The following is a 13,505-nucleotide window of genomic DNA, read 5'->3' on the forward strand; positions in this document are numbered from 1 at the left end:
TCCAGGTCCCTGTCAGGCTGGGCCTGGGGAGCTGGTTTTCCTAATACCAAACCCACTCAACATGGGGCGTGTGAAAGGTGACAGGGCCTGGCAGATTGTTGGATCTGGACTCTGGGAAGGGGGACAGTTGAACAAGGGGGATTGGAGGGGAAAAGCATCCAGTGGAAAATAGGGTCAAAGGCAGCAGGTGGGAGGGGAGGGGAATATGCTAAGGAAAAAATACGTGGGTCTGTATACAGCATGTGGGACCCTGACTTGTGGCAGCCTAGATCACAGGATACTTCTGTTCCCAGTACACAGCACAGCCCGCTCTCCAGCTGGAAATGCATGTGCTCTAATCTGGGCAGCTCACTGGGGGCAAAACCCTGGGCCAGATCCCCAGGGGAGTCAATCAGCGCTGCTCAGGTGAAGCCCCTGGACCTTACACCCATTTGCACTGGTTGAGGATCAGGAGCTTAGATCAGTGGCTCTCAGCTTTCCATCTTGGGGACCCTTCCCTCCTGAGACCCCCACCCCCTCAAGCTGGGACCCTCTCCCAGTTTGCAATGCGGGGAGGGTAAGCTGACCGAGACCACCTGACTCCTGTGTGCAGCCCTGTGGTTTAGATCCCGGGAAGAGAGGAATCAACCCCCCTCTCCAAGCATCCGCCAGACCTTCAAATACCGTGAGCCTCGCACCCTCCCCACCACATACCATAACCCACCCCAGTGTCCAAGGATCCTGAGATGGGTGGGAGCTACAGGGCCGTGGCTTGCTGACAGGACCCAGCCATCGCCGGGTGATGACGAGCTTCCTGTCATTTGTCCAAGTTCAGCCAAAGTTCAGGCCCAGGTGCGGTGTATATGACAGCCTGAGGAAGCCAGGCTGCTGTGTCTGCGTCCGCTTAGGCAGATGCGGTGTCGGATTTCCCCTCCCTGCCACTCCACCCTGCGCTGCAGCTGCCCTGCTAGTCCAGCAGCCTTGGGGCGTCCCTTAGACTGCCACTGATGCCAGGCTGTGCTGCAGATCATGCCTGATAGGTGGGCAGCCTAACCAAAGAGCCAGATATTGGTGCTATTACCAGGGGAACGAGGGGTTTCCACATTCTGGGCTGCCCCTATGTCTTGCAATGGCGAACATTTAAATGGATAAAAATTCAGGTAAAATGCTTTCAAGTAAACATGGATGTTATTTGTTGAAATTCTACCCGAAAAAAAAAAAGAAAATTGAATTCTGGCCACGCCCCCATCCTGTCCTGACACAGCCCTCCTGCCCCCAGCATGCCCTGTGCTTGGGTCTGTGAGGGGCGGGGGCAGCATCCGGGAGCCTTACACTGACCCCGTGCTTGGAGTGTTTCCCTGGGAGGGCCGTTCTGGTTCCTTTCTGGCCTTTACAAATAGTGTAAAGGGACCAGAATTGGGCTTAATTTGTAAATCCAGGGCTTCAAAATTGCAGAGCTAATGCATTAACCCTTTGTTCATTATCTAGTTATTATTATGAATTATTTGTGTTACCGTAGCAGCTAGGAACCCTAGTCACAGACCAGGACCACATTCCGCTAGAACAAAAACACAGTCCCTGCCCCAAGGAGCTGACAATCTAAGTATAAGATAAGAGACCACCGATGGATACAGACAGACAGATGGGGGAGAACCAGGAACCGATGGGGCAATATTGGTTACTATGACCCAGGGAGCCCCTCGGTGCCAGCTGGCAGAGGGCACCCCTTACCGCAACTCACATCAATAACACTAACCCAATAACAGCTGGCAGAGGGCACCCCTTACCGCAACTCACATCAGGTCTGACATGCCCATTGCCCCAACACACTGCTGTCATTAGCGGTGTCTGAAAGGGGCCATGTGCAGACTGGTAACACGCTGGCCATTAATGTTGCTGTGTGGGGCATCTACGGGTGGTGTATAAACAGGTAGAGGCGTGTGCCGGGTGTGGGTGTGTGCGGGTGGCAAGCAGCCCATTAGCCCAGCCCTCCCGAGACAGAGGAATGCTGTTGCACCTGCTTGACTGTGTCTCCACTGTGAATTCGCAAGGGGAGGCCAGACACAATGGAAGCACATTTACAAGTACGGGAAACAAGCCATCAAATTAGCAAGTGGTGACCACTTAATGATCACACCAGGGGCTCGAGGCCGTACCCGAGGAAGGCTTCCCGGCTCTTGGAACAGAGAAATGGCCTTTGGGAAATAGAAGCAGAAACAGAAAACGATTTGGGCATCCATCACCTGAGGGACACAAGAGACCAGAGCTCTTGACACCTGAGAAAGGTGGATCCCTCAGCCCAGGGGGAACTGAGAACTGGCTATTGGTGAGAAACCTGCTGAGACAATGATTGTAGCTTGCTGAAGTTAAGTTTTAGTCACTAGAAAGCGTGTTGTGTCTGTAACCTTGTCTGTCTCTTTCACCCTCACTTGAAATCACTTGAACCTGTGGTCGTTGTTAATAAACTTATTCTTGTTTTATTACAAAACCATCTCAGTGCTGTTCTAGCAAAGTGTGGGTCGGCAGCTAACCTAGCAGGCTGATGGGGGCTCTGTGTCCCTTTGCAGGTGGCAAACTTAATAACTTCTGCAAAAAGAAAGGGAGGACTTGTGGCACCTTTGAGACTAACAAATTTATTTGTGCATAAGCTTTCGTGAGCTACAGCTCACTTCATGGGATGCATTCAGTGGATGCATCCGATGAAGTGAGCTGTAGCTCACGAAAGCTTATGCTCAAATAAATTGGTTAATCTCTAAGCTGCCACAAGTCCTCCTTTTCTTTTTGCGGATACAGACTAACATGGCTGCTACTCTGAAACCTGTCATTAATAACTTCTGTGAGCGTGCAGTGAGAGGGACTGACCGCTGCAGAGAGACGTCTCTGGGGAGCTGGGGTTCACTGATTGCTAACTGCAAGACCAGGTTTGGACAGGCAGAGTCCTGCAGAGTTTGCTGGCCAGGCAGACAGGCTGGCATGGCGGAGGGCTGCTACAGAGTTTAGCAGCAGCAAAGCTCACTCCTGCTGAGGCAGAGCAGTGACATGGTGGTTCACAGTTCTGGGCGACCCGAGCAAGACGTCACAGTCTCCATGACAGGGAGCGGGCTCTGCATTAGCAGCAGCCTAACTGTTGAAAAGTTTTTTTGTAGCCACCACAGCCAGGGTGAGTTTTAAGGAGGGATTGGAAGGTGGAGCATGAGGCAGCTTTGCAGATGATTATGGGGCACTCCTCCCCAGCATGAGGGGGAGAAAGCATGAAGCTGGTCGTTGGACCATTTAACAGGTGGGTGATGGAGGCCATCCTGGGCCATCAGAGGTGAGCGTCGGCAGCTTAGTAGCAAATGAGTAGGGCCTTATCAAATTCATGGTCCATTTTGGTCAATTTCACGGTTATAGGATTTTAAAAATAGTTATTTTCATTATTTCAGCTATTTAAATTTGAAATTTCACGGCGTTGTAATTGTAGGGGTCCTGACCCCAGCAGTAGTTGTGTGGGTGTGGGGGTGTGTGTTGAAGGTTATTGTGTGTGTGGGGGGGGAGTTGCAGTACTGCCACCCTTATTTCTGTGCTGCTTTTGGCAGCAGCGCTGCCTTCAGAGCTGGGCAGCTGGAGAGTAGCAGCTGCTGGCTGGGAGCCCAGCTCTGAAGGCAGAGCCATTGCCAGCAGCAGCGCAGAAGTAAGGGTGGCCTGGTATGGGATTGCCACCCTTACTTCTGCGCTGCTGCCTGCAGAGCTGAGCCCTCAGCCAGCGGCTGCTACTCTCCGGCCGCCCAGCTCTGAAGGCAGCAGCGCAGAAGTAAGGACGGCAATTCTGCTGCTGCTGGCAGGGCGCTGCCTTCAGAGCTGGGCGCCTGGCCAGCATCTGTCACTTTCCGGCCACCCAGCTCTGAAGGCAGCGCAGAAGTCAGGGTGGCAATACCGCAACCCCCCTAAAATAACCCTGTGACCTCCCTGCAATGCCCTTTTGGGTCAGGGCCCCCCAGTTTGAGAAACACTGGTCTCCCCTGTGAAATCTATATAGTATAGGGTAAAAGCACACAAAAGACCAGATTTCACGGCCTGTGACATGTTTTTCATGGCCGTGAATTTGGTAGGGCCCTATGAATGAGAGATGATAGGTAGGGTGGAGATATACCGTGAAAGGCTTTCAAGGTGAATACAAGCAGCTAGTGTTTGATGCCATGGAGAAGGGGGAGCCAGTGGATGGATGCAAAGAGGGGGATGATCTGGTCAAAGCAGTACGGTAGGAAATGGTCTTTGAGCAGCATTCTGAACGGATCCGATCGGGGCAAGGCTGCCTTTGCCCAGGCCTGAGAGAAGGCTCTTGGAGTGATCAAGACGCAAGATAATGAGGGCCTGGGTGAGAGTCATAGCTGTGCGGATGGATAGGAAAGGCCGTATCTTAGGGACGTTAGGCAGCAAGAATCAGCAAGATGTCGAGGGAACCCTCGTGACGGCAACGGAACTGCGGGGTGGTTTGGTTCTGTTCAGGTTCTTATACTGCCCTCATCTCGGTCACCATGTCCAAGTGTCTTCCAGTGGCGCAGCAAGCAATGTGATGTGGGAGTATTGGAGAGCCAGGGAGCCCCCTGCTTATGGGGCAGGGGAAGGGGACAGCCCGGCACAGCTTTCTGGCTACAAAAGCTGACTCACGGCTGAAAAGCTCATATTGCCACATGGGTCTGAACATCCTCAGAGAGCAGAGCAGTCTGCTGGCACCGAGGGATGTGTGTGCTCTGAGACAGGCATCATACACTGGGGATTGAGGCAGAGAGGGAGAAATGAGGACATCTCTCAGGTCCCTATATCCTGTGATGCCCTAATCACGGGGGCCTTTTCATTATAAGACAGCCCCCTGTTAAATAACAACACTTAGAGCTGCTCTCCCATCCTGTGTTACTGAGGTTCTTGCACTGGGTACCCAGCCCTTTGAAACACACTCTCCTGCAGGAAGGAGGGCAGTGTCTTATTTTTACAGGTACTGGGTGTTATCCAGTGTGAATGCCCTGTCAGATGGATGGGAGTTTTAAATGACCAGGACTGCCGGGTTTTTCGTCCCCTTTGGACATTCGTTTATCCCGCCTCTGCCCTTGGGAGGTAGGGAAGCACAGATGGGAAAACTGAGGCAGGGATGCTAAGTAACTTGTCCCAGGCTACAGAGAGAGTCAGTGTCGAAGGTGGGATTTGAGCCTATCCTGAGGCTCCTGCGCTCCAGTCCCAGTCGAACCTGCTGTGAAGTCTGTTCCCCCCCTGCCCTCCAGCCACTCTCTAGCTATGGCCTGGGTCAGAGAGTTCAGTTCATCTGTGGGGGAGCCGCAGCAGAGACGGCTGGGAGGAGAGATGGGCACATGCCCAGCTTCTGTGGGTCTGTCTGCACTGCAATGGGAGGTGTGGCTGCAGCACGGGTAGCCATCCCCGAGCGAGCTTTGATCTGGCAAGCTCCTGTACCGATAGCGTGTGAGGTCACGGCAGCAGGGGCAGCGGTACGGGCTGCTATTGGTACTCGAGCTAGCCAGATCAAAGCTAGCGGGAGTACAGCTACGCATGCTGCAGTCGCTCCTCCCATTGCAATGTAGACAGACCCTATGGTGTGGGGAGCGGCTCTTGCACTGGGGTTTTCCTTCCCCTCCTTGTCCTCTTTGCACCTGTCTTTGTGAGGCGGGGCAATGCCATGGACTGCTCCCTTGCTGGCATGGCCTGAGGTTGGACATGGAGCATCTCCAGTAGGAAGATGCTTCCCGCTGGTCCTGCATGCTTCCTGTCTCTGTGCACCCAGTATTTGGGGCACCAGCAGCCACCAAGCACTTCCCTTAATCCTCTGCCTGACATGGGAGGGTCAGTCTCCTTCCATTGGCTGTAATCTCTCCTGGCAGGCTGAGCGGCCACGGGGTGATGTTGAGGCTGGGCAGGGGAACAAGGAGCAAGTGTAACAGGTTCTCTGCCCCAGCTAATAACGCATCGAAACATCAGTCACTGCCTGAGCAGCTTTCCCAGGCCAGCTGCCTGCTTGTTAAGCCAAGGAGATGTCAGAGAGCTCGATAGCAGTGATTTGCCAGGAGGAGGCGTGGAGCCAAAGGAAACACATCAATTGCATGGGAGGGGAGGTGCAAAAATAGCACTTACCTGCACTGCAGAGCTCGTCCTTCAGCCCCTCTGCCCGGGAGTAGGAGTAGCTGGGTTTAGGGTCCCGTTCACCATTGCCTTGTACCTTGCGTAGCCAGCTCATCACTCTTCCAGGACCCGAGCTAGCTCGATTAAAGTTAGCTCAGGTATGCCAGCTGGAGCTGCAGTCACGCTCCCTGACTGCATACACCAAGAGAGCCATGCCAAACAAAGATGGGACATGGGAGAGCCCTTCGGGCCTAGGCGTGGGTGGAGACATGAATGGGGACAAGAATGAGCCACTGGTAGAAGTGGCTTTGAAGGAGGAGCGAGAGGGTGCTGGGAACTGGCTGGCTGCACCAGGGGTAAGGGGGGAGAATGAAAGAAGAAATGAAGAGCTGATCTCCAGACTTGCAGTCCCCAAGTCAGTGGGCTAGGCCAAGGCTATCGCGTCGCACTGAAAACACCCAGTGGTCAGCAGTAACAGATTTGGCTCTCAAGGTGGGCAGAGGCAGTCAATTGGAGCATTGCTGGCTGGCATGGCAGGATTCATGCAGCTGTGAGTCCCGATATGGATGGAGCGGTCCAAGAGAGAGGGTCGGGGATTCAGCATGCGGAGGGCACACAATGGCCAGGGGGCTAGACTACGGCAGCCATGGGCAGGGAGTCTGACGCACACAGATCCCCGGGTGACTGGGTGCCGCTGAGCCGATAAACCCTCCTCATTCTCCTGCCTCTTCCTCGCAGGTTCCTACCTGATGGTCAACTCCTCCCAGCATGTGCCAGGACAGAAAGCTCACCTCCTCTTCCAGACGCTGAGTGAGAATGACACTCACTGCCTCCAGTTCAGCTACTTCATGTACAGCCGGGACGGCCACAGCCCCGGCTCCCTCAACGTCTACGTGAAGGTGAACGGGGGCGCACTGGGCAGCCTGGTGTGGAACGTGTCCGGCTCCCACGGGCGGCAGTGGCACCAGGCTGAGCTGGCGGTCAGCATGTTTTGGCCCAACGAGTACCAGGTGGGTTGGAAGCATCCCTCACGACAGGAGGTGGGGAGATGGTCTTGCAGAGGCAGCAGGGTGATTTGGGGCCTGGAGGGGACTTAAGCAGACAGTAACTGAGCTGAATGGGCCCTGGAGGAGAGAGAGGCCTTTGAACTCACTGCCACGCAGCCCTCCGGCAGGGCGCCAAGGGACACCACACTCAAGCTATTGCAGGGCTTGATGCTGAGCCCTTGGCGGTGCCCAGGGGCCCTACTCCTGAAAAACTCTCACAGCTGCCTCACTGATGACCCACAACCCCCTTACTATTCCAGTGCTGGGCCCCCCATTACTCTGGTACCCCTCAATCCCAACCCACAGCCCCCCTTTCTATTCCAGCCCTGGGCCCCCCATTACTCTGGTACCCCTCAATCCTAACTCAAACCACACCAGCTATTCCAGCCCTGGGCCCCTCATCACGCCGGTACATACCAACCCACAGCCCCACTGGCTATTCCAGCCCTGGGCTCCCCTCCCCTCTGCCTAACTTGCCAGTGCCCCTCACTCCTAGCCTGTAGCTCCTGTGCCATCCCAACCCTGCCCCTAAATTGTGCTGCTGCCCAGCCAGTGAGGTGTGCCCCCTTTTCTTCCCGCCCCGCAAGCCCCGGAGGTCCAGTTGTGAGAAGCACTGATGTTGTGTCTGTCTGAGCTGCTTAGTGCTGTGAAGCGGGGGCTCTTGGGAGCGCTCTGTGCTCAGTGGGCTGGCATGTCTAGCTGCCAGCCAGGCTGGGTATAGCAGGAGAGTGAGCCCCCTCTGTATTTCGGCTCCTTGGCTTCCCATGGCAGCAGGTGCCCGGGGGGCAGTGGGGAGCAGCGCCGACATGAAGAACTATTAAAACGAACAATCATCTAGTTTCCTTTTGGTAACGGTTTGATCCAAGCCAAGACATGGACCCAGGCTGCAGAATTCAAATCTGGCTCCAGAGTTCGGGGCAGTCGGCTGCAGGGATTTGGATCAGCCTGTTGTTAAGATAAGGCCAGGCCCATGATTAAGATGCTGCATCCCTCGGGGGCTTGCGCCCAACTCTGCTCGTCTCCAGGCCCTTCCCGTGCCAGTGTGACCTTGCCCATGGCTGGGGGCAGCAGATCACCTCAATGACAGGCACATGTCTGATTGCCCCCAGGTCCTGTTTGAGGCGGTGATCTCTGGCGAGCGCAGAGGATACCTTGGCTTGGATGACATCTTGCTCTTGAATTATCCATGCTGTGAGTATCGCAGCACCCTGGCTGCAGCCTCCTTCCTGACAGGGGCCAGCCCTCATGCTGCCAATGATGTGTCCCGCTAATGAGCCACTTGGCGGGACTCTGTGAATTGGATGCCGCGAGCATTAATGACCTGCTGTCGGAGCAGGGCCAAAGGGGGATGCTCCAGGAGCAGCTGCTGCGGAGGAAGGGACATGGTGGTTGGGGCTGTGAGGTGGGCGTCTTTCATCAGCAAGGCGGGTGGGCAGCCATCTCCTAGTCAGAAAAGCAGGAGCCCTCAGGGGCTGGGAACCACTGGCTAGCACTGGCCAGGGCCAGGCGGGAGAGCAGCCTAGTGAATAGTGCCTGGCAGGACTGCTTGGTCGTACTGAGCCGCATGCATGCTGGGCAGGGTGCTGGGTGGATGCCCAGTGGGGCAGATGTGGTCAGCAAGGCTGAGATATTTATCTCACTGTGGAGACCCCAGGCCTTGAGCTGGGACTCTTGACACTGCAGGGGAATGGCTGAATCTCCCCCCAATGAGCGTCTACATTGATGGGACACAAACCACAGCTCTGCTCCTTCTCCTGGGAGAACACAGGCTAAACGTCAGGCCTACATGTCCCCTTTAAAAGGGACAGCTCCAGAGGGGAGAAGGGACAAGTTGTCTGGGGCTGGCCGCTGGGGAAGGGAGCTAACACCTCGCAGACAGGATGAGGCAACAGAGTGCAAGGTGCATCTGGGCCCTCTTGCTAAATAGTGGCTCTGAAAAGCCAGACAGTTCCAGTGTGGGTTGGGGGGTTCACCCCGTGCTTCTCCCAGCCCTGGTGCCGTCCCTGCAGGGAGGGAGGGCTCTGCAGGAAATCAGTGCCATCCAATGGAAAACCCCTGCATGGCAGGTGGGATTTCAAGGGTACAGGACTGTACTGGCTCCCAACTTGCAGCTGAGCTTATGATGTCACAGGGTCCCCTGCAATCTCCTCCATGCCTTAAGTTTCCCGGGCTACGTGGTTTGTATACCCTAGAGTGGTTGCACCATAGAATATCAGCAGTGAGGATTTGTATATCCAGGCTGCAGACCTCGCTCCATTAAGTCCGACAGTCTGGATCTGATGGTCATCTATACCTGATGCTACAGAGAAAGGTGAAAATGCCTCCCACAAAGCACTTGGCTATTTGGGCCACGTTGCAGCTATGGGAGAAAATTTCTTCCTGCCCCCCAAAATAAATGAAGTTCTGAAGCATGAGCATTGATTACTTCTAACCTATCCAAATGGTGGGGGAGGGAGCCGCAGAGTTTGGATCTGAATATTGGGTTCTTTGTTTCAGGCCCTTAGCTAATTAATAATGATTATTAAATGGTCCAGCTCCTGGTAAAGCCTTTAACCCAGAGCAGGAAAGCAGCCACATCTCAGCTGCAGACCCAGAGCCTGGTCTGGCTTTGTGCTCCTGGGATCCAGCACCTTGTTTCATGGGTGCATTGGGGAGTTCGCTGGGGAGAGGGAAAGTACTGGCAGGTAGCTGCACAGTAGCCGAAGTGCCTGGATCCCCGTGTGACTCTCTGCCCCTCTGTTCTGGCAGCCAAAGTGCCTCATTTCTCCCGCCTGGGCGACGTGGAGGTCAACGCTGGGCAGAATGCCACCTTCCAGTGCGTGGCAGCCGGGAAGGTGCTGGAGGCGGAGAGGTTCCTCATGCAGGTAACTGAGGGGTGGGATGGGGGGGAGGGGGGCTGCTCTGTCAGCGTAGAGCCTTTCGCTGGCTCCCCTGCACCCCCCGGAACTCCCTGAGACGGAGTCGGCTCCTTCCCCGCCTCACTGCTGCACGGTGCCCTGGACTGAGGGCTGTGGGGCTGTGACTGGCTCAGCCCCACGGACTGGATTGTACTCAGGGGCAGGGCTGTACGGCCCACTCTGGAGCACAGGGAGGGGGAAGGAAATGAACAGTGAGGGATGGGGTGGGGGACCCTCTCCCTATTTTCCATGGAAGTCCCATCGGAAGATCAAAAACTACAGATGAGGGGGAGCCCCACCCATAACCAGCCCTCCCTCAGAGGCCCAGCCTGCCACCCTCTCCAAGGCAAAGTGCTCTTTGCGGTCGGGACCAGACCCCCAGGTAGGAGTGGGAGAAGTGGGCCGTTATAGTCCCAGGCCCATACCCACACCCCTCCCCCTGCGCCCCCGCAGGACTCCGCATTTGTGGTGCTGCAGTGCCATTCCCAGCCATTCCTTGTGGGGGGAGGGGACTGCGCTCCCACCCGGAGCATTGCCCGACCTGCTCAACAGTGACCCCTGTGGCTGTGTAGAGAGCAGCCGCGAGAGGGCTCTGGATGGCTCAGCAGGCGAGGCTTTCAGGGAGAACCCAGTAGGGAGAAACAGGATGCTCTGTCAGACCCAGAGGGGATCACCCCTCCTGCCTAGGCAGCCGTGGGGAGCAAGCACAGGAGGGCTGAGCAGCATGAGCTGTCTGGGGACCCCCCCCAACACCCTCTCTCTGGCCAGCAGAGGCAGAATGGAGTGGTCGCCCCAGCCGCCTCAGTGAAGCACATCAGCCATAGACGGTTCCTGGCTACCTTCCAGCTGGACGAGGTCTCCAAGGGGGAGCAGGATCTTTACCGCTGCGTCAGCCAGTCCATGCGGGGCTCCGGTGTCTCCAACTTTGCCGAGCTGATTGTGAAAGGTGAGGGTGACACTTGCTGACACTCGAGGAGGGGCCTTGAGCGGTAGAACTCAAAGCATGTTACAAACCTGTCATTTGAACTCAGGCCATTAACTAACATGATGCTAAACATGACAGGCCAAGTCATGTTTAAAAGGTGTTAGCTGGTTATGGTGAACCCTCCACTCTGCTCCCCGGCCAGGGTTAACCATGGCCACCACATTACTGTCCTCGTCTACACGCAGGATACAATCATGTCTGACATGGTGTTAGCTAACCTGTGGGAGTTAACAAGACCTGTTTGTAGTGTGGACGCTGCCTGCCTGCTTCTCTCTGGGATTCATCCCGGACAGCTTGGCACATACTCGAGCCAACATTGTCAAAAGTGGCAGCTGATTTTGAGCCCTTCAATTTCTCGGGGCTCAAGCTGAGATGGCCAAGGCCTGCTTTTCAGAGGCGCTGAGCACCTGCAAATCCAGGGGCAGTCAGTGGGACTTGGCACTTCTGAAACCCGGTCTGAGGTGTCTCGCTGACAACTTCTCAGGGGGTTGAGTCTGGTCTACTGTGTTCTAATTCTATGTGAATGACATTCCCTTTGCTCAGGGCTTCTCACTGATGTAGGGTGAGGTAGTGCTTCATCCTGAAGGATCCTAACTTGATGGAGTTATGTGAACCCAGTGAAGTCAATAGGAGCCGTTCCTTGATTTGACTGGGCACTGGAACACGTTATATGCATCTCTTCTCTCTACCCACCACTGACATGCGTCTGCCTCTGGGGTGGAGCACTGCAGCTGTTCAGCAGTGCACTCCAGTGCTGTGCTGCCTTGCATATTGCGTCATGTGCTGTTAGCTCGACACAAATCAAGGGGGATGTAAAGACTTAGGAACATAGGAAGTGCCAGATTGGATCAGGCCCAAGGTCCATGTAGCCCAGTGTCCTGTCTCTGACAGTGGCCAGCAGCAGCTGCTTCAGAGGAAGGTACAAGAAACCCTGAAGTAGGCCGTTGTGAGATAACCTGCTTCCTGAGTTTTTTTCCTAACCTCTAGTAGTAGAGGTTAGCTTATGCCCTTAAGCATGAACTCTTAGTTATTTGTTAAATTTGTATTATTATTAGGGGTCTTCTTAAATCGCAGAAAAATCACTCATTTTTTGCAGGTTGGTCACGGCATATATAGCAAATTTTGTGGATGTGTAACACTTCTGTGAAATTTTCTATGTATGCTGTGACCAACCTGTGAAAAATGTGTAATTTCTCTGCAGTGTTTCTCAAGCTGGGGGCCCAGACCCAAAAGGGGGTTGTAAGCTTGTTGTAGGGGGGTCGTGGTATTGCCATCCTTACTTCTCCACTGCTGCTGGCGTTGCCTGAAGCTGGTGGCGGGAGAGCAGCAGCTGCTGCCTGGGCACCCAGCTCTGAAGGCAGCGCTGCCGCCAGCAGCAGCACAGAAGCAAGGGTGGCAACACCACACCATTCTCCACTCTGCCTTCAGAGCGGGGTGGCTGGAGACCATATTTAATGGGGGAGACCATATTTCACTGTCCTTGATGCGATTTTCATGGCTGTGACTTTGACAGACCCCTAATTATTATAACTGGATCGCCTTGCTGTCTGGATACAGTCCAGTCCCTTTTAAAATCCTGCCTCAATGCTATGTAGTAGCAATAAGTTCCACGGGCTAATTGTGCCATCTCTCAATACCCAGTGGGAGGAAGGAGTTTTTTGCTTAGCACAGTGGGACCACACTCATTCTCACGGACCTGCTTTTGAGAGTCAGTGAACGCAGACAATTAAAAAGGAGGCAGAAGACTGCATCCGCCAAATGTACTGTGTTCATTTATTTTGACGGCTGTGGCGAAGCGTTAATTATCGATGATAGAGTTTCACAGCACCGTGGCAACTGCTTGGAAGCATTGTCTGTAAAAAAACACAATGATGTTCTGGTCACACGAGACCTTGCTGCTGCCTGTGCTGTTAAACCTCGGAGGAGAGTGTGTGTGTGTGCGCGCGCTTATGCTTCTTTATTTGTAGGTGTGAATTTGTCATGAGTGCTTTATTTGTAGGTGTGAATTCTAAAGAGTTCTGCTGTGTTCGGGATGGAAGCGTGCTCGTGGTTCCAGCAGTATAAATCCCCCTGATCCCACTTACGCTGCTGCCACACACCAAAGACGATGACACAGTAGACTTGTCTTCGAGGAGAAATTTGCAGCCATCAGGATTGCTAGCAGTGGGCTGGGTTCTGCTCTTGTTTACAAGGAGTGAAGGCAGAGCGGCTGCTTTTAGAACCAAATGGGAGCCAGCATCCTTCTTATGCCAGGGTCTTTTTAGCTAAATGGCGAAGAAGAAAGTCTGAATGTTAATTTAGTCCTCCTTTGTGTTCCAGCAGCACCTAGAGATCAGCTCCCCGTTGTGCTCGGGGCTGTACACACTTGGTCCAAAGAGCGTCCAGTCTGAATAGACGAGACAGACTAAGGGTGGGAGAAATTATTATTATCCCCTGATTACAAATGGGGTACGGAGGCACAGCGAGGCTAACAGGTTGTATCAAGGACAC

The 13,505-nt window shown here is 54.4% G+C and overlaps 1 protein-coding gene across 16 annotated transcripts in view; it reads left to right on the forward strand.

The window, feature by feature from the left end:
• The window catches only part of PTPRU (protein tyrosine phosphatase receptor type U), a 321,138-nt gene that overhangs the window by 143,996 nt on the left and 163,637 nt on the right, over nucleotides 1–13,505 (forward strand). For 10 of the 16 annotated variants that reach the window (XM_073317468.2, XM_073317470.2, XM_073317476.2 and 7 more), the window contains exons 3-6: nucleotides 6,826–7,097; nucleotides 8,243–8,324; nucleotides 9,882–9,997; nucleotides 10,799–10,976. In XM_073317468.2, the coding sequence (XP_073173569.2) occupies nucleotides 6,826–7,097; nucleotides 8,243–8,324; nucleotides 9,882–9,997; nucleotides 10,799–10,976 (648 nt within the window). The remainder of the gene's footprint in view (nucleotides 1–6,825; nucleotides 7,098–8,242; nucleotides 8,325–9,881; nucleotides 9,998–10,798; nucleotides 10,977–13,505) is intronic. The other 6 variants (XM_073317469.2, XM_073317479.2, XM_073317473.2 and 3 more) reach the window with 1 other exon arrangement.

Source organism: Lepidochelys kempii, chromosome 19, assembly GCF_965140285.1.
Source record: "Lepidochelys kempii isolate rLepKem1 chromosome 19, rLepKem1.hap1, whole genome shotgun sequence".
In the NCBI taxonomy this organism is placed as follows: Eukaryota; Metazoa; Chordata; order Testudines; family Cheloniidae; genus Lepidochelys; species Lepidochelys kempii.